Raw genomic sequence first — 27,737 nt, 5'->3', positions numbered from 1 at the left:
GATTCTTGATTCCAGCTTTTTTGTTTTTGTTTTGTTTTGAGATGAAGTCTCGCTCTTGTCCCCCAGGCTGGAGTGCATGGCGTGATCTCGGCTCACTGCAACCTCCACCTCCCGGGTTCAAGCGATTCTCCTGTCTCGGCCTCCCAAGTAGCTGGGATTACAGGCGCCCACCACCACGCCCAGCTAATTTTTGTATTTTTAGTAGAGACGGGGTTTCACCATGTTGGCCGGGCTGGTCTAGAACTCCTGACCTCAGGTGATCCACCCGCCTCGGCCTCCCAAGTAGCTGGGATTACAGGTGCCCACCACCACGCCCAGTTAATTTTTGTATTTTTAGTAGAGACGGGGTTTCACCATGTTGGCCGGGCTGGTCTAGAACTCCTGACCTCAGGTGATCCACCCGCCTGGGCCTCCCAAGTAGCTGGGATTACAGCGTGAGCCACTGCGCGCGGCCATCTTTGCTCCAGCTTTAAAGTGGTTACTCCAGAGGCTGAGGTGGTCAGTTGAGCCCAGGAGGTCGAGACTGCAGTGAGCCATGATTGTACCCCTGCACTCCAGCCTGTGCAACGGTGAGACCTTGTCTCAAAATTAAAAAATAAAACTGTTACACTCATTTATCATAATAGCTTCTTGTTGCTTTTGCCCATTACCAAAAAACCATGGGCCACACTAGACGATTTACATAAAATTTAACTCAACAATTGGGAGTAACACTATTCTCATTTTATAGTTGAGAAAATTGAGGCTTAGAGAAATAAAATAGGTCAGGCAAGGTGGCTCACGCCTGTAATTCCAGAACTCTGGGAGGCCGGAGCGCGGTGGCGGTTTGGGGCGGGGAGGGGAGGGATTGCTTGAGGCCAGGAGTTCGAGACTACCCTGGCCAACATAGTGAGAACCGCCCCCCACCCCCCGGTCTCTATTAAATAAATATGAGAAGTTAAATAATTTTCCCAAAATTACATAGTTAATGGTGGCAGATCCAGATTTTACACTAGGTCTGTCCGGTTCCCCAGTCTATGCTCTTAAGTTTTGCTACTTGCTGTAAGGACCACGTAAAATAAAATGTATAGTTAAAGGGAAATTACTACCATTTCCTGTCTGGTTTTCTCCCACTCTCGCCCTCAAAAGTTCACCTGCCCTTGTCCTCAAAGCCACAGGACGCCTAATTGCTATTTTTGGGTTTCAGCTGAAACGTCACGGGTCTGGGGGATATCGAGGGTGTGTTACACTTTCGGTCTTCCGGTCAGCCGGAACCACTCACACTGCTGCTGATGCTGTGTAGGGTGTACCTCTTCGGAGTTCCTGGAGGTGGTGCCAGACTAGAGTGGCAGCTGTAGTAACCAATAGACACGGACTTTGTTGAACCAGAAGCCAATGAAGAATTACGTGGAGGAGAAGCGGCGATAATCTGTTTGAGAATGTAGGCACTGGTGTGAAGGAATATGGCCCTGTATCAGAGGTGGCGGTGTCTCCGGCTCCAAGGTTTACAGGCTTGCAGGCTACACACGGTGCGTGAGGCACCCCCAAAGCTCCGATCCGCATCAGACTTAGCCCAGCCGAAGTCCCCAAATTTTTATGTTAACCCAGCCTCTCGCCACTCCTCCTCTCCCTGGTCCTCCGAGTCCCCAGAAAAGGACTCGTATCTAAACTCGTTATCTAATTCTCGAGTTAGCGGTCTGGGGGGCTCTGAGCTCGAAGGACCCCCAGCCTAGGGTCTTCTATCACCCAATCCCCTTAAAAAGTAGGAATTCGGACGAAGTCCACTTAACCATCCCAAAGTGCCATCATCTGCAATTCTAAGAAAGAATGATGGGACGTGTGTTACCTGCTAATGTATCTTTCCCTCCAGGCAGTTGTGTCGACCCCTCCACGCTGGTTGGCAGAGCGGCTTGGCCTTTTTGAGGAGCTATGGGCTGCTCAGGTAAAGAGATTAGCAAGCATGGCACAGAAGGAACCCCGGACTATTAAGATATCACTTCCTGGAGGCCAGAAAATTGATGCTGTGGCATGGAACACAACCCCCTACCAACTAGCCCGGCAGATCAGGTAACAGGCCTGTCCTGTAACTACCAGGATTATCCTTCTGCCCCTTTACTTTCTCTTCACTTGAGCAGGGGAAGAAAACTTGGTCTGCTTGTTTCTGTTCCATCCCCATTAAGATAGCCTTTCCTAAAGATTTTGTTTTTGTTTTTTGTTGTTGTTCTTTTATACAGACGGGGTCTCTCCATGTTGCCCAGGCTAGTCTTGAACTCCTGGGCTCAAGCGATCCTTCCATCTTAGCCTCCCGAAGTTCTGGGATTACAGGCATGAGCCACCAAACCCGGCCTGAGATTTGTTTTATCTGTATTAGTTTCTGCATCAGAGTCTCTGTCCTTTCATTGGGGAAAGAAATGAAAGCTTCTGTTGCTCTGGTAACTCATTTCACCTTTGCAAGTTTACAGTAGCTGAGAGATGAGCAACTTTCTCCCCACTGTGGATTGTAACCCTGTCTTTTTTAAATCATTAATTTACTTTTTAATAATTGATACATAATAATTGAACATATGAATGGGTACATGTGATATTTTGATATATGCATACAATATGTAATGATCAAATCAGGGTGTTCAGGATATCTGTTACCCCAAACATTTATCATTTCTTTGTGTTGGGACTATTTCAAATCTTCTAGCTATTTTGAAATATACAATAAATTATTATTAACTGTATTCACCCAACTCTGCTATGGAACATTAGAGCATATTCCTTCTGTCTAACTCTATTTTTGTACCCATTAGCCAACCTCTTCATCTCCCCTCCCCCATCCTTTCCAGCCTCTGGTAACTATCACTCTTTTCTCTACCACTGTGAGATCAACTTTTTAAACTCTCATATAGGAATCAGAACATGTGATATTTTCCTTTTTGTGCCTTGTAACCCTGTCTTTTTCTTCATCCCCACCTTCCACTGCTGAAGTTCAACACTGGCAGATACTGCAGTGGCTGCTCAAGTGAATGGAGAACCTTATGATCTGGAGCGGCCCTTGGAGACAGATTCTGACCTCAGATTTCTGACATTCGATTCCCCAGAGGGGAAAGCAGTAAGTTTCTTTCTTATCAGGAATACAGTGACTACTAAACCAAGAGATATTGAAGCAGGAAATTCTAACATTTTATTCTTTTGCCGCAGTTTCTCCATTTGCAGTTGGGAGGGAGACCTACCACAGACTGTCTTGACTATTTCTGGTTAGGAAACTTATGGTAAAAGCTTTTAACTTAGCTTCGATCTATTAAGCAAACATTTGTGCTAGTGAAAGGGAGAGAGATGATATGTTGAAAAACGAAAGGATAAATTTGTAAATTCAGCCCCCTCAACTCTTGAGCACATACATTATAAGTCATCTGTAGTGTATATTCAATTCTAACATGGCTTATACAGCTGAGCAAACAACCTGGTCACCTCCCCACCTTGTCTTCTTCATGTCAGCTCAGGTAGCACAGACCTTGCCTATTAGGATCCAGAAAAATAGAGTTCTCCTGTCATCCATGTGTAAATAGTGACCAAATCCAAGAGGAATATATCGCACTAGATTCGTGGGACAGAAAAAAATAGGACTAAAAGACCAAACAGAGACCTAAGTAACCACTGTGTTAAGATAGCTTATTCTGGCCAGGCACAGTAGCTCACGCCTGTAATCCCAGCACGTTGGGAGGCCGAGGCAGGTGGATCATCTGAGGTCAAGAGTTCAAGACCAGCCTGGCCAACATAGTAGAAACCCCGTCTCTACTAAAAATACAAAAATTAGCTGGGCGTGGTGGTGAGCACTTGTCATCCCAGCTAATTGAGAGGCTGAGGCAGGAGAATTGCTTGAACCCTGGAGGCGGAGGTTGCAGTGAGCTGAGATCGCGTCATTGCACTCTAGCCTGGGTGACAGAGTGAGACTCCGTCTCAAAAAAAAAAAAAAAAAAAGAAAAATTATTCTGAAGCCCTAAAAGCTTACAGGAGCAGCAGAAGACTGACTGGCCTCCAGCTTCTATGCTTTGGAACTGGGAAGCACCAAGGATTGAGGGGTGGGGCTGGAGCTTCTATGCACTGAAAGAAGAAAAAATACTGGCCTTCTTTCTTTTCTATTCAGTCTTTTTTTTTTTTTTTTTTTTTTGAGATGGAGTCTCACTCTGTCACCCAGGCTGGAGTGCAGTGGCGCGATCTTGGTTCACTGCAACTTCCACCTCCCGGGTTCAAGTGATTCTCCTGCCTCAGCCTCCTGAGTAGCTGGGATTACAGACACACGCCACCATGCCTGGCTAGTTTTGTATGTTTTAGCAGAGACAGGGTTTCACCATGTTGGCCAGACTGGTCTCGAACTCCTGACCTCAGATGATCCGCCTGCCTTGACCTCCTGAAGTGCTGGGGTTATAGGCATGAGCTGCTGTGCCCAGCCTTTTTTTTAAAGCTTGTTACTTTTTAGTGGTCACCCCCAAAATCTAGGATCCCCATTTTGTGGTAGTTATTCCTAGAAGAACCATACCGGCTTTCCTACCAGCTTTTGTGAGGAAGAGCTCAGAGATCTAGGGGTTAAGGGAGAAGTTTATGAACTTGTGAACCCCTTTTTTGTGAACCCAGGTGTTCTGGCACTCCAGCACCCATGTCCTGGGGGCAGCAGCTGAACAATTCCTAGGTGCTGTTCTCTGCAGAGGTCCAAGTACAGAATATGGCTTTTACCATGATTTCTTCCTGGGAAAGGAGAGGTGAGTAATGAAAGGAAGGAGGAGAATGATTCTGGGATGGTTTCTGAGGCTCTTTTCAGGGGCCTTGGGCATGCTCCATTTGGATGAGGAAGCTGGAGGAGAAGGGTTTCTCTAGGTCTCAACTATGACATTAGTATCTCCTTCTGTGCTAGTCCATGTCCCTCTTCTAACTTTGCTTGAAATTTACCTTCTTGGCTGGTGCAGCCTCCTACTTGGGAGGCTGAGGTGGAAGGATCAATTGAGCCTGGGAGGTTGAGGCTGTGGTGAGCCATGATCTTAACCACTGCACCCAACTTGTGTGACACAGAAAGACACTCTCTCAAAAAAAACAAAAAGAAAAAGAAGAAACAACTTACTTTGTTACTTGTTAGCTTTCATAAATTCAAGTTTTACTTAATCGCCCTCATTACTATTGTTCTAACTTTGTCTATCCAGATTTCCTGCATTCAACTTTTAACTTCATGCATAGAGCTTTTCCTCCAGCTGTAATATCTGTCACCTGATTTCCTATTTATATTTTCTCTGAGTTTGTCTGTCTTTGCCTATAACTCTAGTTTTCTCTTGAAGGACAGGACCTTAGCCACTAGCCAACAGGTTTGTCACCCAGGTGATTGATGCACCTCATAGGATGCAACCCAACCAATTCCCCTCTTTCCAGGACAATCCGGGGCTCAGAGCTGCCTGTTTTGGAGCGGATTTGCCAGGAACTTACAGCTGCTGCTCGACCCTTCCGGAGGCTAGAGGCTTCACGGGATCAGCTTCGCCAGTTGTTCAAGGTGGGGTGGAGGGAAGAGGTGGCTCTTCCAGGACATCTTTATGGGAATAAACACTTTTCTTCAATCTCCCTTCTACCTTTTTCCAGGATAACCCCTTTAAGCTTCACTTGATTGAGGAGAGAGTGACAGGTCCAACAGCAACAGTATATGGGTAAGAGTTGTCAAGATTAAGGCAAATGGAGAGGTGGGGAAGCATTGAAGAAGGCCAGAAATGCGATAAGGGAAGAAAGATAGAAGGTAATTTGTGTTGCTCCAGAAAAAGAAATGGGAATGGGAATTGATTTTTTTTTTCTTTTTTTTTTGAGACGGAGTCTTGGTCTGTCTCCCAGGCTGGAGTGCGGTAGCGCGATCTCGGCTTATTGCAACCTCCGCCTCCTGGGTTCAGGTGATTCTCTTGCCTTAGCCTCCAGAGTGGCTGGGATTACAGGCATGTGCCACCATGCCTGGCTAGTTTTTTTTTTTTTTTTTTTTTGAGACGAAGTCTTGTTCTGTCACCCAGGCTGGAATGCAGTGGCGCGATCTCGGCTCACTGCATCTCTGCCTCCCGGGTTCAAACAATTCTTCTGCCTCAGCCTCCCGAGTAGCTGGAACTACAGGCGTGCACCACCATGCCTGGCTAATTTTTATATTTTTAGTAGAGACGGGGTTTCACCATATTGTCCAGGCTGGTCTCGAACTCCTGGCCATGTGATCCACCCACCTTGGCCTCCCAAAGTTCTGGGATTATAGACATGAGCCACCACGCCCTGCCGGGGAATTGATTTTTATCTGCCATTGCCCTCTCTCAGTAGGACAGTTCCTTTCTCTTCACCTCTTCTGTCAGCTAAAGACCATGAGAGGGAGAAAGCTAGAAGCTGAAGATTCTGAAAATCACTAACTGGCCTCTTCTTTCTCCTAGGTGTGGCACATTGGTTGACCTTTGCCAGGGCCCCCACCTTCGGCATACTGGACAGATTGGAGGACTGAAGCTGCTATCGGTCAGTTGTGGGACAGAGTTAGGTTAAGATTCCTATTTTGAGCCGGGCATGGTGGCTCACGACTGTAATCCCAGCACTTTGGGAGTCTGAGGCAGATGGATCATAAAGTCAGGAGTTTGAGACCAGCCTGGCCAATATGGTGAAACCCCGTCTCTACTAAAAATACAAAAATTAGCTGGGTGTGGTGGTGCACACCTGTAGTCCTAGCTGCTCGGGAGGCTGAGATAGGAGAGTTGCCTGAACCTGGGAGGCGGAGGTTGTAGTGAGCCGAGATTGCACTACTGCACTCCAGCCTGGGCGACAGAGCGAGAGTCCATCTCAAAAAAAAAAAAAAAAAAAAAAAAAAAAATTCCTGTTTTCACTGGGATGAGCAGGAGAATCGGAAGGTGATACTTTCTGTCGTCACCCCCCTTTTTTTTTTTTTGAGACCGAGTCTCTCGGTCACCCAGGCTGGAGTGCAGTGGCGCGATCTTGGCTCGCTGCAAGCTTCGCCTCCTGGATTCAAGCAATTCTCCTGCTTCAGCCTTCCGAGTAGCTGGGATAATAGGCGTGCACCACCATGCCCAGCTACTTTTTGTATTTTTAGTAGAGACAGGGTTTCACCATGTTGGCCAGGGTGATCTCAAGTGATCTTCCCTCCTCAGCCTCCCAAAGTGCTGGGATTACAGGCATGAGCCACTGAGCCTGGCCCTGTAAGCCCTTTCTTTACTCTCATAAGCTGAGCGGGGAATACAGGAGAAAGAAACTTTGTCCCCACATTCTAAAAACCCCAGTTTGATGGCACACACTGGACAGCCTGCTAGGGCCCAGAAGCCAATTCAGATGCCCTAATATGATGTCAGTATTAAGGGGGGTGGAGCAGGAGGGTGTGAGCAAGCTGGATGGGTCATACAGGGAAGGGTTGTAGAGAGAGGGGGCGTGGTCCAGGAGGAAGATGAACACCATTTGACAGGCACAGGGAGAATACCTTTAGTGAAGGGCATGCTTTTTATGAAAATAACGTTCTGCATGGTGGCTCACGCCTATAATCCCAGCACTTTGGGAAGCCGAGGTGGGTGGACCACCTGAGGTCGGGAGTTCGAGACCGGCCTAACCAACATGGAGAAACCCTGTCTCTACTAAAAATACAAAATTAACTGGGTGTGGTGGCACATGCCTGTAATCCCAGCTACTTGTGAGGCTGAGGCAGGAGAATCACTTGAACCTGGGAGGTGGAGGTTGTGGCGATCCAAGATCGTGCCATTGCACTCTAGCCTGGGCAACAAGAGCAAAACTCCGTCTCAAAAAAAAAAGAAAAGAAAAGAAAAATACTGTTCTGGACAAGATGAGTTACTAGATGGAATGGGGTGAGTTACAAGGGAGCAAGGGGAAATGCAGATGTGTAGAGCAAAAAGCTCTGAACTTAGACTGGGCATGGTGGCTCATGCCTATAATCCCAGCACTTTGGGAGGCCAAGGTGGGTGGATCACTTGAGATCAGCCTGGCCAACATGGCAAAACCCTGTGGTGCGGTGGCCTTGGGTAAATCTTACTTATTTTCCCCATCTATAAAATGAGGCTATTAATTCCTTTTTGTCCTACCAGTAAATTCACCTCATAAAGATAATGAAAACCAGGCCAGGCATGGTGGCTCACACCTGTAATCCCAGCACTTTGGGGAGGGTGAGGCAGGCGGATCACTTGAGGTCAGGAGTTCGAGACCAGCCTGGCCAACATGGTGAAACCCTGTCTCTACTAAAAATACACAAATTAGCTGGGTGTGCTGGCCTACGCCTGTAATCCCAGCTACGAAGAAGGCTGAGGCAGGAGAGTCACTTGAACTCTGCCAGAAGGCAGAGGTTGCAGTGAGCTGAGATTGTGCCACTGCATTCCAGCCTGGGCCACGGAGCGAGACAACATCTCAAAAAAAAAAAAAAAAAAAAAAGATAATGAAAACCAACTAATGCAGGAAAAAGGAAAAGTTAAAAAGTGCTGTAAAATATAGACTGTCGGCCAGGTGCGGTGGTTCACACGTGTAATCCCAACACTTTGGGAGGCCAAGTTGGGCAGATCACTTGAGCTCAGGAGTTCAAGACCAGCCTGGCCAACATGGTGAAACCTCGTCACTACTAAAAATAAAAAATTAGCTGGGCGTGGTGGCATGCACCTGTAGTCCCAGCTACTCGGGAGGCTGAGGCAGGAGAATTGCTTGAACTGGGAGGCAGTGGTTGCAGTGAGCCAAGATCGCACCACTGCACTCCAGCCTGGGCAACAGAGTGAGACTCTGTTTCAAAAAATATACATATAGGGGCTGGGCGTGGTGGCTCACGCCTGTAATTCTAACACTTTGGGAGGCTGAGGCGAGTGAATCATGAGGTCCAGAGATCGAGACCATCCTGGCTAACACAGTGAAACCCCGTCTCTACTAAAAATACAAAAAAATTAGGTGTGGCCGGGCGTGGTGGCTCATGCCTGTAATCCCATCACTTTGGGAGGCTGAGGCAGGCGGATCATGAGGTCAGGAGATCGAGACCATCCTGGCTAACACGGTGAAACCCTGTCTACTAAAAATACAAAAAATTAGCCGGGCGAGGTGGTGGGCGCCTGTAGTCCCAGCTAGTTGGGAGGCTGAGGCAGGAGAATGGCATGAACCCTGGGGGGGTGGAGCCTGCAGTGAGCCAAGATCACGCCACTGCACTCCAGCCTGGGCGACAGCGAGACTCCGTCTCAAAAAAAGAAAAAAAAATTAGTCGGGTGTGGTGGTGGTGGCCTGTAGTCCCAGCTACTTGGAGGCTGAGGCAGGAGAATGGCGTGAACCTGGGAGGCGGAGCTTGCAGTGAGCCAAGATCGCGCCACTGCACTCCAGCCTGGGTGACAGATGTATATATACACACACACACACGTATAGACTGTTTCTCATTAGTACTGTTTAACAGTTTTGTTTTATTTCATTTTTATTTTTTTGAGACAGAGTCTTGCTCTGTTGCCCAGGCTGGAGTGCAGTGGCCCAATCTCGGCTCACTGCAACCTCTGCCTGCCAGGTTCAAGCGATTCTCCTGCCTCAGCCTCCTGAGTAGCTGGGTTACAGGCACGTGCCACCACGCCTGGCTAATTTTTGTATTTTTAGTACAGACAAGGTTTCACCATGTTGGTCAGGCTGGTCTTGAACTCTTGACCTTGTGATCCACCCACCTCAGCCCCCCAAAGTGCTGGGATTACAGGTGTGAGCCACTGCACCTGGCCTCTCATTAGTACTTTTTCATTTGTTTGTTATTTTTTGAGATGGAGTCTTGCTCTGTCGCCCAGGCTGGAGTGCAGTGGTGCGATCGTGACTCACTGCTAGCTCCACCTTCCGGGTTCATGCCATTGTCCTGCCTCAGCCTCCCGAGTAGCTGCGACTACAGGCACCCACCACAACACCCAGCTAATTTTTTTGTATTTTTAGTAGAGACGGGGCTTCACCATGTTAGCCAGGATGGTCTCGATCTCCTGACCTCGTGATCCGCCCACCTCAGCCTCCCAAAGTGCTGGGATTACAGGCGTGAGCCACCGCGCCCGGCTCATTAGTACTGTTAAAGGAGAGAGCAGGCAGAGGCTTTTGGATTTCATGTGGCCAGGAATGGGATATGGTATAGAAGACTGACTTTTCTAGCAGCTGTATAGGATATTGATAAATGGAGGAATAGACTGACATTTGACCAGAGCTTATGGTTACTCCTCTAAGCAGTCATTGATTAGAATGGGAAGGAACTAAGTAAAGGGGTAATGAGAATGGGGAGAAAAAGAGATGGCAAGGTAAGGTTAGGCCTGACCAGGTTGTATGTAGGAATTAAGAGTCAGGCAATTTCAACACTTTAATCTAGAAGAAGGGTGTCTAGAGGATGGAGGTGTTCATCCTACTGGTGGGATTGTTGTCAAGAGGCATACCTGTGACACTTAACACTGAGAGTATCATATGAGTCTTGAAAAAGGTTGGGGGCCTTCAGTCCTCATCTTTCCTTTGATCCCCTATGTCCTCACACAGAACTCATCATCCTTATGGAGGTCTTCAGGGGCCCCACAGACACTGCAGAGAGTGTCAGGGATTTCCTTCCCCACAACAGAATTGCTGAGGGCCTGGGAAGCATGGAGGGAGGAAGCAGAATTGCGGGACCACCGGCGCATTGGGAAGGTACAGGGATTGGGAATATAGGGAGGGATGGTGATAAGCGTTGGAGAGAGATGACAGAACCTGATTATGAAATTGGGAGCAGATTCAGTCACATAGACTGAGCAGCTCCGTCAGTTGTTCTGAGTTCCAAAGCCACCTCCTTGCCCTTGAAGTGACCCAATATTGCTATTCCTGACCCCAGGAACAGGAGCTCTTCTTCTTCCATGAACTGAGCCCTGGGAGCTGCTTCTTCCTGCCACGAGGGACAAGGGTGTATAATGCACTAGTGGCGTTTATCAGGGTAAGGGGACCCAGGTCTAGAGGAAAGAAGACCAGGGAGGGGCTGAGGGACTAGAAGAAGCTAAGGTGTTTGTGTTAAAAGATGGGGGTTGGGGCCGGGCACAGTGGCTCACATCTATAATCCTAGCACTTTCGGAGGCTGAGCCGTGCAGATCACCTGAGGTCAGGAGTTTGAGACCAGCCTGGCCAACATGGCAAAACCCTGTCTCTACTAAAACAAATACAAAAAATTAGCCAGTGTGGTGGCAGCGCCTGTAGTCCCAGCTACTGGGGAGGCTGAGGCAGGAGAATCCCTTGAACCCAGGAAGGGGAGGTTGCAGTGAACTGAGATTGAGCCGCTGCACTCCAGCCTGTGTGATACAGTGAGACTCCGTCTCGAAGAGAAAAAAAAAGGCGGGGGGGGCTGGTTTGGAATCATAAACATAAATATTGAAAGTGCTGGTGACCTTTAATACTACAATCGTGTGGTCTGCAGTTGGGGAGCATAGAGATGGGACCTGGTATTTAATAGGTTGTGGTTGCAATCAGCATGGCCTGAGGGCCCAGGAAGATCACACAGCTGACACCCTACCTGCTTTCCTTCCAGTTACTCTGACCTTCCATGTCTGTACCCTCCTCTCCAGGCTGAGTATGCCCATCGTGGTTTCTCCGAGGTGAAAACTCCCACGCTGTTTTCTACGAAGCTCTGGGAACAGTCAGGGCACTGGGAGCATTACCAGGAAGACATGTTTGCCGTGCAGCCCCCAGGCTCTGACAGGCCTCCCAGCTCCCAGAGTGACGATTCTACCAGGCATATCACAGATACACTCGCCCTCAAGCCTATGAACTGCCCTGCACACTGGTAAGCTGGGAGCTAGGGTTACAATCAGGTTGCTAAATATTAAATAATAGAAAGCACCTTGGGGCCGGGCACGGTGGCTCATGCCTGTAATCCCAACACTTTGGGAGGCCGAGGCGGGCGGATCACCTGAGGTCGGGAGTTTGAGACCAGCCTGACCAACATGGAGAAACCCTGTCTCTACTAAAAATACAAAAAATTAGCCGGGCGCGGTGGCGGGCGCCTGTAGTCCCAGCTACTCGGGAGGCTGAGGCAGGCGAATGGCGTGAACCCAGGAGGTGGAGCTTGCAGTGAGCTGAGATTGCGTTACTGCACTCCAGCCTGGGTGACACAGCAAGACTCCATCTCAAAAAAAAAAAAAAAGAAAGCACCTTGGAAAGAGTATTGGGACACCGATTTGAGCCTACAGTCTTCCCCCTAGCTAACCATGTAAATTTGGGAAACTCATTTTACCTCTTTAGGTCTCAGTCTCCTTAAAGTTGCTATCTAAGGCTCCTCCTTCAGCTCAGTGACCATCACAGAACAGGGAAATGGTAAACGATGTCTGTTATTGTGTTACTGAGAAATCCACTTTTGAACCTCAGGGCTCAGACTGTGATGAGTGGGATTGACAGGACTCAGTGGGAGGATGTGCTGAGGCTGGAGAGGGTTATAGCAGATGGTGCAGAGAAAGTAGGCAAGCAGATTGGGTGGAGGAGCAGTCTTTGGGGGCTAGTCCTCCCTATGGCCCTGACCCCTCTGCACCCCAACCTCAGCCTGATGTTCGCCCACCGGCCCAGATCCTGGCGGGAACTGCCCCTGCGACTAGCTGACTTTGGGGCTCTACACCGGGCCGAAGCCTCTGGTGGTCTGGGAGGACTGACCCGACTGCGGTGCTTCCAGCAGGATGACGCTCACATCTTCTGTACAACAGATCAGGTGGCCTTTCCCTGGCTCCACCAAAGCTTTTCTAAACCACCTTTCTTTCTCCCTATGAACCTGCAAACCCCTGATCTTTATTTGCCCGTTGTATGTACTATAATTCAGCTACATTCTACCCCTAGCTTGCTTCTGCTTCCTCTCTGTTTTTGCCCTTTGTTTTCCTCAAACTGCCAGCATCGCTGATCTCTAGCGGGCTCACAGCTCACTGACCCTTATTTCCTGCCCCCAGCTGGAAGCAGAGATCCAAAGCTGTCTTGATTTCCTCCGTTCCGTCTATGCCGTTCTTGGCTTCTCCTTCCGCCTGGCACTGTCCACCCGGCCATCTGGCTTCCTGGGGGACCCTTGCCTTTGGGACCAGGCCGAACAGGTGAGTAGGAGGTAGAGAAATAGAGGCAGATAAACCACTCTCTGGTGGGAAGGAGTGGAGAATACAGTAATCAAGGTTCTCAGAGGCATCTGGTGAGTGGGTCATTTGTTGGGGACTGACCGGATGTGTTGCTTTTGAAGTCTAAGATGATGTATTCCACTCGTCTCATTCCTTCAAAGGTCCTTAAACAGGCCCTGAAGGAATTTGGAGAACCCTGGGACCTCAACTCTGGAGATGGTGCCTTCTATGGACCTAAGGTAAGCTTGGGACCCTGGTTAATGTTGTATTTATTTATTTTTTGCTTTGTTTTAGTAAATATTTAATAGATACAAAGAATTTTTTTTTTTTTTTTGAGACAGTCTCACTCTGTCACCCAGGCTAGAATACAGTGGCGTGATCTCAGCTCACTGCAACCTCCAGCTCCCTGGTTCAAGCAATTCCCCTGCCTCAGCCTCCCAAGTAGCTGGGATTACAGTTGTGCGCCACCACACCCGGCTAATTATTTTGTATTTTTAATAGAGATGGGGTTTCGCCATGTTGGCCAGACTGGTCTCGAACTCCTGACCTCAGGCAATCCACCCCCCTCGGCCTCCCAAAGTGCTGGGATTACAGGCGTGAGCCACCGCACCCGGCCACAAAGAAATATTTTTAAACTTACATAGGATATAAAGAAAAACAATATACTTTCTGCCCTCTTGGCATCTGCAATCTAGTGAGGGCTGCTGAAAGTAAATAGGCCATATCAGTGCTGCGAGATCTGTGCTGTGTAGGTACCAAGAGAGCACGTTAGCTGGGGTTAGCATTACTTGGGGAGGTTACAAAAGGTGTCCTGCAGGAATCACTTTCCAATCTGAAAGGTGAGTGTTGGCCAAGTAAAGATGTGTTTCAGGAGGGAACAGTGTAGGCAGAGGCTGGGGATAGGGATGAAAACACATGGCAGACCAATCTGGGCAACACAGGGAGACCCTGTGTCTACCAAAAAAAAAAAAAAAAAAATTAGCCGGGTGCAGTAGCTTGTGCCTGTGGTCCCAGCTACCCAGCAGGCTGAGATGGGAGGATCACCTGATCCCAGGAGGTAGAGGCTGCAGTGAGCCGAGATTGCGCCCCACTGCACTCCAGCCTGGGTGATAGAGTGAGACCCTGTCTCAAAAAAAAAGAAGTCAAGGGGAAAAAAGGACTGAAAAGTGTCCACTGGATTTAGTAAAAAGGCTGCTGGATTTCAAAGGACCATTTTCAGTAAAGTAGGGCCTGAGGGTGGAGTTAGAAGATGAATAAATGAGGCCTGTGTGGTGGCTCACGCCTATAATCCCAGCACTTTGGGAGGCCGACGTGGGTGGATCACTTGAGGTCAGGAGTTCAAGACCAGCCTGGCCAACGTGGCGAAACCCCATCTCTACTAAAAATATAAAAATTGGCCGGGTGAGGTGTTAGGACACACCTGTAGTTCCAGCTACTCAGTAGCCTGAGGCAGGAGAATCGCTGAACCTGGGAGGTTGCAGTGAGCCAAGATCACACCACTGCACCCTAGCCTGGGCAACACAGCAAGACTCCGTCCCAAAAAGTAAAAATAAAACAGGCCGGGAGCGGTGGCTCACGCCTATAATCCCAGCACTTTGGAAGGCTGAGGCAGGTGGATCACCTGAGGTCAGGGGTTTGAGACCCTGTCTCTACTAAAAATACAAAAATTAGCCCAGCGTGGTGACAGGCACCTGTAAACCCAGGAGATGGAGGTTGCAGTGAGCCGAGGTCGCACCACTGCACTCCAGCCTGGGCGACAGAGTGAGGCTCCATCTCAAAAAAATAATAATAAAATGAAAAATAAAATAAATGCTATGATGAGAGGAAGTCTATTTGGAGGGAGAAGTTGTTGTAAAGGGAAGTTCCTGGAGAGGTTTAAGGTAGGATTGAGAAGCCTTCATAGAAGGGATCACCATTGCCATTGTATCCAGGGTGGAAGGAAAGGCTGAAGGTAGATGCAAGGAAGTTTGTAGGCATGGTAACAGGAAGTTGAGGCTCTTCCCATCCCATGGTATCAATTATCTGAATTCTTCATGAGGCAGGATCATTTGCTGAAATGAGAGTGGAGAAGAGGAGAGTTGTCAGTGAGGGGGCTGAAGATATGAAGAAAAGGCTGTGTGCAGTGGCCCCCTCTTGTAATCCCAGCACTTAGGGAGGCTGAGCTGAGAGGATCACTTGAATCCAGGAGTTTGATACCAGCCTGGGCAACATAGTAAGAGGGCATCATAACAAGACCTCGTCTCTACAAAAAAAATTTTTTTTTTTTTTTTTTTTTTTTTCTGAGACTATGTCTCGCTCTGCTGCCCAGGCTGGAGTGCAGTGGCTCGATCTCGGCTCACTGCAAGCTCCGCCTCCTGGATTCACGCCATTCTCCTGCCTCAGCCTCCCGAGTAGCTGGGACTATAGGCACCCATCACCATGCCTGGCTAATTTTTTTCTTTTTTTTTTTTTTTAGTAGATATGGGGTTTCACCGTGTTAGCCAGGATGGTCTCGATCTGCAGACCTCATGATCTGCCCGCCTCGGCCTACCAAAGTGCTGGGATTACAGGCATGAGCCACTGCGCCCGGCCGTCTCTACAAAAAATTTAAAACAAATTTTAAAATTAGCTGGATGTGATGGTGGGCACCTGTAGTCCCAGCTACTCAGGAGGCTGAGGTGGGAGGATCACTTGAGCCCAGGATTTTGAGGCTGCATGAGCTATGATCAAGGCACCGCACTCCAGCTTAGGTAACAGAACAAAACCCTGTCTCAATAAAATAAATAAATAAAAAGATAGAGAAAGGAAATTACTCAAAAACTGTTATATAGCTAAAATCTTTTTTTTGTTTGTTTTGTTTTATTTATTTATTTTTATATATTTTTTTGAGACTGAATTTTGCTCTGTCGCCCAGGTTGGAGTGCAGTGGCGCAATCTCGGCTCACTGCAACCTCTGCCTGCCGGGTTCAAGCGATTCTCCTGCCCCAGCCTCCCGAGTAGCTGGAATTACAGGCATGTACCACCACGCCCGGCTAATTTTTGTATTTTTAGTAGAGATGGGATTTCACCATGTTGGCCAGGCTGGTCTTGAACTCCCAACCTCAGGTGATGTGCTCGCCTTGGCTTCCCAAAGTGGTGGGATTATTACAGGCATGAGCCATCTTGCCCAGCGTTTTTTTCATTTTTGTTTTTTTCCCTGAGACAGACTCTTGCTCCGTTGCCAGACTGAAGTGCAGTGGCGGATCTTGGCTCACTGCAACCTCCACCTCCCAGGTTCAAGCGATTCTCTTGCCTCAGCCTCCCGAGTATCTGGGACAGGTGTGCACCACCACGCCCAGCTAATTTTTTTTTTTTTTTTTTTTTTGAGGCGGAGTTTTACTCTGTCGCCCAGGCTGGAGTGGAGTGACACAATCTCGGCTCACCACAACCTCCACCTCCTGGGTTCAAGCGATTCTCCTGCCTCAGCCTCCCCAGTAGCTGGGATTACAGGCACCCGCTACCACACCAGCAAATTTTTGTATTCTCTTTTTTAGTAGACGGCATTTCACCGTGTTGGCCAGGCTGGTCTCGAACTCCTGACCTCAGGTGGTCCACCTACCTCGGCCTCCCAAAGTGCTGGGATTACAGGAGTGAGCCATGTGCCTTGCCTGGCTAAAATCTTTTGAGTATTCAAAGTTGCTGTTGACTGTGTTGGGGTCTTTTATTCAGGTAACATGTGTATTCTCATTTTTATGTCCCAAGTGTTTATTCCAGCATATGGTATTTATTTACCTGCTTCACTAAGTAGTTAGTAAATTAAAATATTAACAGTAATGAAAGTGTGTCTTCTGATTTATTTCAGCAATAACAGTAGGCAAATAAAATACCTTTATTACTAAGAAAAAAATTGAGAGAGGTTAAACAATGTGCTTAAGGTTACAGAGATAACAGTCATAAAGTGTGTATTATGTTGAATCAGTCTAATAAGTTGCTGGCTCAGATACTGCTATAAAAAGAGAGAGCAAAAAGCTGGAAAATCCCTGAGGAGAACAGAGCATAGAGCTTATTAGGGCAACCCAAAGGATTGCTGGCAGCAGACAGGGACCAGCTGAATCTCGAAATACTGACTTCCATGGTGGCATCAATCTCTGCATTTGCATCTGTGTGGTTTGTGACATATTGGGCAGCACTGAGCAGTTCTCTTGCAGGGCCAAAGATGTAGGAGGCTAAGGTGCAGAAGAACAATGAATGGTACAAAGGGAACTAGGGAAAATGGTACAGCTTCATGGGATAAGAAACAAAGGTGGGAGGGGCCTGAGGATGGGAGAGAAAAAGAGGAGTTAAAGAACCAGTGGGTTGAAGTGCCATTAATAGGAATAATTGTCATGGCCAGGTGTGGTGGCTCACACCCATAATCCCAGCACTTTGGGAGGCCGAAGTGGGCAGATCACTTGAGATCAGGAGTTTGAGACCAGCCTGGCCAACATGGTGAAACCCCATCCCTACTGAAAAAAAAAAAATACACATATATGTGTATATATATATACGTGTGTGTGTGTGTATATATATGTGTGTATATATATACGTGTGTGTATATATATGTGTGTATACATGTGTGTATATATGTGTGTATATATATGTGTATATATGTGTGTGTATATATGTATGTGTACATATGTGTATATATGTATATATATGTGTGTGTATATATATATAGACACACACACACACATATACACACACACATATATATATATGTTAGCTGGGCGTGGTGGCATGTACCTGTAGTCCCAGCTACTCAGGAGGCTGAGGCAGGAGAGTCGCTTGAACCCGGGAGGCGGAGGCTGCAGTGAGCTGAAATCGTGCCACTGCACTCCTGTCAGGGTGACAGAGTGAGACTCTGTCTCAAAAAAAAAAAAAAAGGAATAATTGTCAGAGCTGGCTGACCAAGAGACAGTAATCAGAGTAGGGAGTCTGATGGACAGTTTCAGAGGTACAGCCATTGGGGGAGATGACAGGATAAAGGGTGTAGCCATAGATGGGTGGTGGTGAAGATCTCTGAGATGAGGAGCTCAAGGAATTGAGAGGCATGGGTGTGGACATCAGGTAATATTATAACACCATTATTAGGTGGAGAGAGCTGCTGAGAACTACTGTCAGAGTGAGTTGAGTAGAGTGAAGTGGAGGGGTAGCGTATGATAGAGCTAGGTGACATGATGAAGGTAGTAGCCCGGGATGAGGGTAGGTTAAAGGGTGGGATGGCACAGGTAATGGAGGATAGTGGTTCTGGATAGTGCTTCTGGCTTATCTCGTGCCTTCCCATCTGTTTCCTGTAGATTGACGTGCACCTCCACGATGCCCTGGGCCGACCACATCAGTGTGGGACAATTCAGCTTGACTTCCAACTGCCCCTGAGATTTGACCTCCAGTATAAGGGGTATAAAACCTTGCCCTATCCTCTTTTCCCTTGACAGTGCATGGAATAAGTCCTTCTGCCTTTGGCCCTAAAAACTAAACCCTCCACACCCTCTCCTGCCAGAGCTGAATATTTCTTAAAAACTGGAAGGTGATCTTGGGTACACAATTCGTGATACTTCCACCATTCCATCCACCCACCCTTTTTCCTTTCAAGGCAGGCGGGTGCCCTGGAGCGTCCAGTCCTCATTCACCGAGCAGTGCTCGGTTCTGTGGAAAGACTGTTGGGAGTGCTGGCAGAAAGCTGCGGGGGGAAATGGTGAGACCTCTGACCTGGATTTCTGTTCTGGCCCCAAATTGGATAGTTATGCTCCAGATCCTGTCCCCCTTCATATGCCAGCCTCTTTCCTTCTCAAGTCTGCTCCATACAAGCACACTTCTGGCCAGAGCCAGAGTGACTAATTTGCCATCATCTGTTCTTTCCCAACCAGGCCACTGTGGCTGTCCCCGTTCCAGGTGGTGGTCATCCCTGTGGGGAGTGAGCAAGAGGAATACGCCAAAGAGGTAAGGAGTTGAGGTAAGGGAGGGGGCAGAAGCAGGTCCAGTAGAGAGTCTGGTGCCCTGCAGTGGGCAGGAAGAGGCCGCAGGGGTGGTGGAGGAAGGAGCACAGCCCTCGCAGCCACAAGACTGGGCTCGAGTGGCTGCTGTCCTAGATGCTGGAAATCCTGTATCTAAAAAATGTGACTAATGCCTACCTTGTAGAGATGTATGAAAATTAAACAAATTAACAAATGTTGAAAGCCACCAAAAGAGCACTTGGCACAAAACTGGGATTGAGTACACAGTTTTATTTTTTCTTTGTAGAGAGAATTGAGGATATGGATGGTACCAGAGTCGAACAGCTGGTTGGGTAGAGCAGTGGCTAGAAGGCAAAGTCCACAGAATAACTGGGGGGTCATCTCCAATAGGAGGCAGAAAGGTTGTGGGGTTGGGGATGAATGGGGAGGAGGCCTCAATGTGGAGATGAAATGAGGAGAGGTTGCTGGTGAGAAGTGGAGAGCCCCGAGGCAGGGAAAGGAGGAACAGATGGGGGCATTGAGGGAAAAGAGCATCAGACTGTTCTAGCTCCTTAACTTTCCAGTAAATTAACTTCCTGTCACCAAACCTCTGTTGCAGGCACAGCAGAGCCTGCGGGCTGCAGGACTGGTCAGTGACCTGGATGCAGACTCTGGACTGACCCTCAGCCGGAGAATCCGCCGGGCCCAGCTTGCCCACTACAATTTTCAGTTTGGTAAGCTGAACCTCAGAGCCAATGTTCTCCCACCTGCCGTCTGCATTCTTGCTGTTAAGTTTACCAAGTCTGGTAATGCATATTTGGGTTAATTGGGGCTCATTACCTGAGCAGGTAGGAGCCAGGATTCAGGACACCTGACTCATTTGGGCCCTGTGTTCCTTCACATTGCCCTGCCCTCCCCATAACCACTTCTGACACTCAAAATAGTTTTCCTCTTTTTAACTCCACTCTAGCTGTTGGTGTCTGTTAGGTTAATTAACCAAGGGAGCATCAGAGAGAAAGGGACGGGAGGGTTAATACAGTGTTAATTACCCTTGTTTATTTTAGACCTAGATGGAATCAGCCCTAAGGGATGAGGAGAAAGGCCTTAGGGAGAAAATTCTGGCACTGCCATGCTCCCTTTTTCATTTTCCAGGGTTCAGAGCTCTATCTCAAAGGCGAGGAGCAGAAACTCCTCAGCCAGATTACCTGATTCTTGAGTTTTGCACACCCCACTCTCCCCACAAGCACCGAGAGCAAGCTGTGCCGCAATCCCAGGGACTTGCACATGGCCCCTTTCCCTCCCTTACCGCCCAGTCAGCCCCTGCATACATCCTCCTCAGCAGAGGCCCCTCACTCTGTGAATCCAGCCCTAACAGACACCAAGAGCCAGAGTGGGACTGATGAGAGGAAACTGTTCTAAGGGTCAGAGTGGTTGGGGGGAGGCGGGGCAGTGTGAAGGCCACACCACTCCTGCCACCTTCCACTTGCTCTAATACCCCCTTCAGACACACACACACACACACACACACACACACACACACACACACAGTTTCTCTCTGTGGGGTTCTCAGTGTTTGTCTTTCTCTGCTTGACTCTAATGTCTCTGACACACACACACACACACACACACACACACACACACACACACACACACACACAGTTTCTCTCTGTGGGGTTCTCAGTGTTTGTCTTTCTCTGCTTGACTCTTATGTCTCTGACCCTGGGGCTCTTGACCAGAAGCGATAAGGCCTGCGGGGACTGAAGCACTTCCTTGTCTCCTCAGGATGAGCAGGACTGGTCATTTAGTATTAGCAGACACAGCTGAATACTTCCTTTCTGTGAACCATATCTGGGCTCTGCTCCCACCCTTCCTAAAGATTTAGGTCTCTCAAGTTTCTGCAGAGCAAAAGAAACTGTTCCATGTGGGTGAATTTGCCCTGAGGTTCCCAAACTTCCTCTACCTGCAGTGGTTGGCCAGAAAGAGCAAAGTAAGAGAACAGTGAACATTCGGACTCGAGATAATCGTCGCCTTGGGGAGTGGGACTTGTCTGAGGCTGTGCAGCGACTGGTGGAGCTACAGAACACGAGGGTCCCAAATGCCGAAGAAATTTTCTGAGCCTTTGTACATAGATGAGGCAAAAACCTGCGAGTGCCATCAGCCTCCCTCACATGGGAGACCCCAACCCAGCTGACAGTGTGGAGCCCCCAGAACTTCAGAACTGTGTGGAGGCACATGTCTGCTCTCCTGAAAAGAGACTTGGTTTGGGGACCCCACAAAAGGAGGGAAGCTGTAGCTGTTTGGATGTGAGGAGAATGAAACTACAAAAAAAAATAATAAATTGGGCCAGGCGCAGTGGCTCATGCCTGTAATCCCAGCACTCTGGGAGGCTGAGGCGGACGGATCATGAGGTCAGGAGATCAAGACCACCCTGGCTAACACGGTGAAACCCTGTCTCTACTAAAAATGCAAAAAATTAGCTGGGCATGGTGGCACACGCCTGTAGTCCCAGCTACTCAGGAGGCTGAGGCAGGAGAATCGCTTGAACCCGGGAGGTGGAGGTTGCAGTGAGCTGAGATTGCGCCACTGCACTCCCCTAGGCGACAGAGCGAGACTCTGTCTCTAAATAAATAAATAAATAAATACAAACTGGAAGCTGCTGGTCATATGTCTTCATCTCTGACTCTGGAGAGGTGGGATAAAAGGATGTTCCACTTTGTCTCCCTCTTTTTTGTCCCAGAGAGTTAGGGAAATTGAAAAGGGACAGTCCAGACCTCACACTGGTAGGGGAGATCCCTTGGATAGGTTTCCTGCTCCCCCCTGTAAACTCCTTTGTGCCCTGTTTCCCCAACCCCAGTTCATGAGTTGGCAGATCCCCTCTCCACAGAAGGCAGCATGTAGATGGAGAAACTGAGGCACAAACTAGGGGCTCAAACACCTCTTGCTCCTTGATTCTCTGAATCAGTTTCTCTTGAAGGTCATAAGAATGTTCTCCTCTAATCAGTCCCATTCTTCTCAATCCTCTGAGGAGGCTTCAGGGTGACTTTGGGAGGAGTGGCTTCCAGAGGAGGAGCAGCTGGGACTGAGTCATGGCAGGAAGCTGAGGAGGGCGGGAGATCACACCAGACAATTATAAAAGAAGAGCTGGTCCTGAAGCTCACAACCGTAACAGCCACCAGACAAGCTTCAGTGGCCGGCCCTTCACATCCAGACTTGCCTGAGAGGACCCACCTCTGAGTGTCCAGTGGTCAGTTGCCCCAGGATGGGGACCACAGCCAGAGCAGCCTTGGTCTTGACCTATTTGGCTGTTGCTTCTGCTGCCTCTGAGGGAGGTGAGTTGGGAGATCAGCACTTAGGAGGGGGTCTGGGCTTGCATGGCAGGGGTCTGGGTCCAGGCATCCCAGACGGCTCATCACTAGCAGAGTGATTCTCCGTTTGGCTTCCCTTTTCTGAGCAGGCCCAAGGTGGGCCTAGGCCAGTGGAGCCTTTAACCAAGGAGGCAGAGAGCAGGGGCACAGAAGGAGAGGGGTTCCTAGAAACTGCTGCCAAGAAACACAGAATCCCAGTCAAATAGACAACTGAGTGGGGGGTGGGTTCACAGAGTGAGGGTCTCCTGCTGATGAGGATGTAGGGAGGTGGCTGGTGGGAGAGGCAAGGGAGGGAAAAGGGGCCCCCAGGCTGCTCAAAACCGGATTGCTGGCCCAGCAAACCTCGACTGACTCCCTGTCTGATTAGAGGAGTTGAGGGGTGTCCATCCACAGACCCACCCTCCATCCAGCACAAACACATTCTTTATCTGCTTTGATGCCTGAACAAAACAGGAACCCCTCAATGCTATGGGTGGAAACTAAGAAAAAAAGGAAAAGAAAAAAACCACCCAGGGCACTCCTGCGGGAAGCTGCTGAGGATGTCAGCAAATCTGTCCACTTCTCTGTGAAGCCCCATGCCATCATTCTTCCCAGCTCCTGGTCTTTTGTGTCTGCAGATCACCTACAAGTGACCCTTCCCTGTGCCTGTCCCAGTCCCCCAGGCCCTAAATTGAGACCTAAACTAAGGCGGAGCTGAGACTGGCTGAAGGGGAAGCACTCAACCTTCAGGAAGCCTCCTTAACCAAAGGCCTAAAGATGTTTCAAGGGCCTGGAGTAGGAGGGTGGGTGGAGGAGGTGGATTGGGTAGGCTCCAACCAGCTCAAGGTCCAGACTTTTTCTTCTGAAAGCTAGAGATGCATCCCAGCAGAGACTGGGGAGGACAACCCACAGCCCTGAGGGAAAGACGCTGGCAGAGGAAATGAAGGCCTCCCTCCCCAGTCCCGTATGCCATACTCCCTTTAGGCCCAACCTCTGAGCCAGTAGAGGTGGAGCTATCAGACTGCCACAGGCTTTCTCAGAACCCAGCTGGTCATGTCTAGGTGTGTTGGGGCTGGGAGAGGATTAGGGGACACGGGGCAGGTGAATACAGAGGGGCATCTCGTGTCTTGCTTGTCTCTCCTACACTCTTGATCTCCACAGCCTCCCCATCCCTTGCTGAAGTCCAGGGAAGGCCCTCCCAGTGGCCCCTGACTTGCCCTTCTTCCCTCCAGGCTTCACGGCTACAGGACAGAGGCAGCTGAGGCCAGAGCACTTTCAAGAAGGTAAGAGTTTGGGGGAGCAGCATGGGATCGGGACTCCAGGAGGCACTGTGGGCTCTGATGTCTCCCCTCTTGCTTCTAGTTGGCTACGCAGCTCCCCCCTCCCCACCCCTATCCCGAAGCCTCCCCATGGATCACCCTGACTCCTCTCAGCATGGCCCTCCCTTTGAGGGACAGAGTCAAGGTAAGGTCACCACCCCATGCCCTCCTCAGTGACCCTCCAGGTTTCTAATCTGGCCTATATCCCACTTTTCAGGTGGAAAGGAGGGAAGAGGCCCTCGCCCCCACTCCCAGCCCTGGCTAGGAGAAAGGGTGGACTGCTCACACATTCCCCCTTCTATAGTGCAGCCCCCTCCCTCTCAGGAGGCCACCCCTCTCCAACAGGAAAAGCTGCTACCTGCCCAGCTCCCTGCTGAAAAGGAAGGTGAGCGCTTGCCCACCCTCCCTCACCTCTATCCCACTATGGATCCTGTTGACACCAGGCTGATCCCTGCTCCTTGGTGCCCTCACCCCTATCTTGCAGTGGGTCCCCCTCTCCCTCAGGAAGCTGTCCCCCTCCAAAAAGAGCTGCCCTCTCTCCAGCACCCCAATGAAGAGAAGGAAGGTAAGCAGCTCCCTCTCTTCTTTACCCACCTTTACCTCATGGCCTTCCCCCAGAGCATGGGCTTTGGGGCAGACAAGACGGTGGGCTCTGCCACTCACCAGTTGTATAACCTTGGGTAAGTTACATACTTCTCCAAGCCTTTGTTTCTTCATCTGTAAAATTGAGGATATACCTGTTTTAGAAAGTTATGTGATTAGATGTGCAAAAATAGCATCTATTTTCACTTGCTTCTCTGCTGAGTTCTTCTTCGTGCATGTAAACTAGCCAGGCTTTCTCTGCTAGAGATGGCCATCCCAACATGGCTTTTGCTTACTCCTTCTACCCCAATAGACCCACCTCTTCCATATCAGGAGGAGATAATCATCCAATCCATGCCGAGAGAAGGTGAGTGACAGCTTTGGTCTGTCCATCCTCCTGCCTTAGTGCTCAGGACCCTGGGGAGAGGAGCAGGAAACCCGAGCCTTGAGAAGCAGGAGGAGGTGGGGGCAGGCTGTGAGCTGACACCTTTCACACCTCGCTTCTCTTTTCCTTTCAGTTATTTTAAAAGGAAGAGCCACAAATTGTTCTTTCTCATTTCCCCTATATCCTCCCAACCCTTTCTCCTCCACCCCAGATTCTTTCAATCCTCCCAGCTCATCCAGCCTTTGTGGGTTCCTTCACATGTCCCCGCTTCCCACTGTTTTCCCCATTCCAGGAACGCCAGCTCCATTTGGGGACCAGAGCCATTCAGAACCTGAGTCCTGGAATGCAGCCCAGCACTGCCAACAGGGCCGGTCCCAAGGGGGCTGGGGCCACCGGCTGGATGGCTTCCCCCCTGGGCGGCCTTCTCCAGACAATCTGAACCAAATCTGCCTTCCTAACCGTCAGCATGTGGTATATGGTCCCTGGAACCTACCACAGTCCAGCTACTCCCACCTCACTCGCCAGGGTGAGACCCTCAATTTCCTGGAGATTGGATATTCCCGCTGCTGCCACTGCCGCAGCCACACAAACCGCCTAGAGTGTGCCAAACTTGTGGTAAGGTTGGGTTCTTGATGCCGGGGGGTGTCCTTTAACCCCCAGACAGTATGTGTGTTTTAAGGGTTAGAGCACTAGGCCTGGGTCTGGAGGAACCTCAGGTCCCGTTCACTGGCCCTACCCTGGGTCTCCCCAATGTGCCAGGGGAGCAGAGGACAACCACTGTTTCTTTTTTATCTGCCTGCCCAGTGTCCTTTCCTGGAGCCTGGGAGGAAGGCAGGAATGTGGAAAGTGGGCTGATCCTCCCCTCTTGCTCTAGTGGGAGGAAGCAATGAGCCGATTCTGTGAGGCCGAGTTCTCGGTCAAGACCCGACCCCACTGGTGCTGCACGCGGCAGGGGGAGGCTCGGTTCTCCTGCTTCCAGGAGGAAGCTCCCCAGCCACACTACCAGCTCCGGGCCTGCCCCAGCCATCAGCCTGATATTTCCTCGGGTCTTGAGCTGCCTTTCCCTCCTGGGGTGCCCACATTGGACAATATCAAGAACATCTGCCACCTGAGGCGCTTCCGCTCTGTGCCACGCAACCTGCCAGCTACTGACCCCCTACAAAGGGAGTTGCTGGCACTGATCCAGCTGGAGAGGGAGTTCCAGCGCTGCTGCCGCCAGGGGAACAATCACACCTGTACTTGGAAGGCCGTAAGTGGGCGTCCCAGCCTCCCCGAGAGCCTGTTTGCCTGCCTGCCCATCTTCGACCTCTGATCCTGCCAGTCCATCCATCCATGTACCCCCTGCTGTGAGTGCGTCCACCCGTTCATCTGCTTGTGGCTGTCCATCCATCCATTGTGTTTGTCACCTGAGTTTGTTCATCTTGAGCTTCGTACTACACTTCTGGCCTCCACTCATGATCCACACACGCATCTGTCTACCATCCATCCATCCGTCCAGCTCTGGCCTCACCTGACCTTCTCCATCCACTGTTCCAGCTCATCTCCCGGCACCAGCTTGGAACCTCATCCAGGCTTCCACCCGTCCACCTTCCCAAGCCCACACATCAACAGTTGCCTCCTAACCCTCTACTTTTTTGCCATTCCCTTTGGGCCCCTCGGGCTGGGAGCCCCTCATCTAGTTGACAGGGACGATAAGGGAAGTCGATGGTCAGGAGAGAAGGGGCCAAGTGTCCAGCTTCTAACTTCCCTCTCTCTGGTCCACAGTGGGAGGATACCCTTGACAAATACTGTGACCGGGAGTATGCTGTGAAGACCCACCACCACTTGTGTTGCCGCCACCCTCCCAGCCCTACTCGGGATGAGTGCTTTGCCCGTCGGGCTCCTTACCCCAACTATGACCGGGACATCTTGACCATTGACATCAGTCGAGTCACCCCCAACCTCATGGGCCACCTCTGTGGAAACCAAAGAGTTCTCACCAAGCAGTAAGTCTTGCCTAGTCCTTCCCCACTCTCTTCCTTTCCTGAAAACTTCCTTTTGGGACACCTTTGGGAAAAGCAAAATCATGATATCCTAACCCCATCTGATGCCAGAAGATGCCCAAAGACCCTAACCCCTGCCCCTTTCACACCAACATAGTAAACATATTCCTGGGCTGATCCACAACATGACTGCCCGCTGCTGTGACCTGCCATTTCCAGAACAGGCCTGCTGTGCAGAGGAGGAGGTGAGTGTGTGGAGTCTAGTCTCCAGAGGAATGCAGGGGAGGGGAGGGAAAGAGCTAGAACTGCAGGCCACCTCTTCTCTTTAGTACCTCAAGCCAGCCTTTGGTTATAATGACTAGTGGGGGAGGTGTTTTTTTCTTGGTTCCAGAAAAGTCTTCACTCTGACCTGGCCTGCTCCCCATCTCTAAGTTCCTATTATGCCTTCTCTGGGCCACAAGCTTCTGGCATTTCCAGATGTACACATCTGTCAGTCACAAGGAATCCAGCTGTGCAAGGCAGGCTTGCACTCTCTCTGGGCCCCAGGAGGGGAACGAGGGAGAGAGCAGTAGAAGCTGATGAAAGGGGGACTTTGGCAACCAAGTATCTACATCTGTCCTTGGACCACCTCCCCACCCCATCATCTGTTTTACTTTTCTCCTTCATCAGAAATTAACCTTCATCAATGATCTGTGTGGTCCCCGACGTAACTTCTGGCGAGACCCTGCCCTCTGCTGTTACCTGAGTCCTGGGGATGAACAGGTCAACTGCTTCAACATCAATTATCTGAGGAACGTGGCTCTAGTGTCTGGAGACACTGAGAACGCCAAGGGCCAGGGGGAGCAGGGCTCAACTGGAGGAACAAATATCAGCTCCACCTCTGAGCCCAAGGAAGAATGAGTCACCCCAGAGCCCTAGAGGGTCAGATGGGGGGAACCCCACCCTGCCCCACCCCTCTGAACACTCATTACAGTAAGCACCTCTTGGATTTGGTGTCCTCATTGTCTATCTAATGTCTCACCCGCAGTTTTTTAAGTGGATCTTGGTGCCCTGGCCCAGGAGGGCACTGGCGTTTTCAGACACACCACAGACAAACACACCCTCCTAAGCCTGCTTGTATTTCCTTCAGTGCCTGGCCCCTGA

General features: G+C 49.8%; 2 protein-coding genes across 14 annotated transcripts; both read left to right on the top strand.

Moving 5' to 3' along the window:
* Nucleotides 1-1,351: 1,351 nt before the first annotated feature.
* Nucleotides 1,352-22,216, top strand: TARS2 (threonyl-tRNA synthetase 2, mitochondrial). 12 transcript variants are annotated; one of them, XM_055358305.2, is made up of 18 exons: nucleotides 1,361-1,508; nucleotides 1,850-2,046; nucleotides 2,956-3,079; nucleotides 4,603-4,727; nucleotides 5,386-5,503; nucleotides 5,590-5,654; nucleotides 6,402-6,480; nucleotides 10,483-10,629; nucleotides 10,811-10,909; nucleotides 11,532-11,749; nucleotides 12,502-12,664; nucleotides 12,897-13,034; nucleotides 13,214-13,291; nucleotides 18,347-18,447; nucleotides 18,643-18,744; nucleotides 18,917-18,989; nucleotides 19,602-19,716; nucleotides 22,011-22,216. In XM_055358305.2, the coding sequence occupies exons 1-18, from the start codon at nucleotides 1,443-1,445 to the stop codon at nucleotides 22,214-22,216; spliced, it is 2,214 nt and encodes a 737-aa protein (XP_055214280.1). In that variant the 5' UTR covers nucleotides 1,361-1,442. The 12 variants fall into 12 exon arrangements, with proteins under 12 accessions (XP_030865603.1, XP_055214280.1, XP_055214276.1 ...); XM_055358301.2 differs by having other exon boundaries at nucleotides 22,008-22,216; XM_055358333.2 differs by having other exon boundaries at nucleotides 22,018-22,096.
* On the top strand, nucleotides 22,021-27,582 carry ECM1 (extracellular matrix protein 1). 2 transcript variants are annotated; one of them, XM_019021712.3, is made up of 11 exons: nucleotides 22,043-22,311; nucleotides 23,559-23,609; nucleotides 23,689-23,790; nucleotides 23,950-24,030; nucleotides 24,130-24,210; nucleotides 24,541-24,594; nucleotides 24,905-25,227; nucleotides 25,487-25,861; nucleotides 26,377-26,597; nucleotides 26,752-26,839; nucleotides 27,264-27,582. In XM_019021712.3, exons 1-11 carry the CDS (start codon nucleotides 22,242-22,244, stop codon nucleotides 27,492-27,494), a joined length of 1,677 nt encoding a protein of 558 aa, XP_018877257.1. In that variant the 5' UTR covers nucleotides 22,043-22,241; the 3' UTR covers nucleotides 27,495-27,582. The 2 variants fall into 2 exon arrangements, with proteins under 2 accessions (XP_004026626.1, XP_018877257.1); XM_004026577.4 differs by lacking the exon at nucleotides 24,541-24,594 and having other exon boundaries at nucleotides 22,021-22,311.
* Nucleotides 27,583-27,737: the final 155 nt, after the last annotated feature.

The sequence above is a fragment of the Gorilla gorilla genome, chromosome 1 (genome assembly GCF_029281585.2).
Source record: "Gorilla gorilla gorilla isolate KB3781 chromosome 1, NHGRI_mGorGor1-v2.1_pri, whole genome shotgun sequence".
Classification (NCBI taxonomy): domain Eukaryota; kingdom Metazoa; phylum Chordata; class Mammalia; order Primates; family Hominidae; genus Gorilla; species Gorilla gorilla.
Note: the sequence above shows the minus strand (reverse complement) of the source record. Positions and strands in the feature narration are given on the sequence as shown.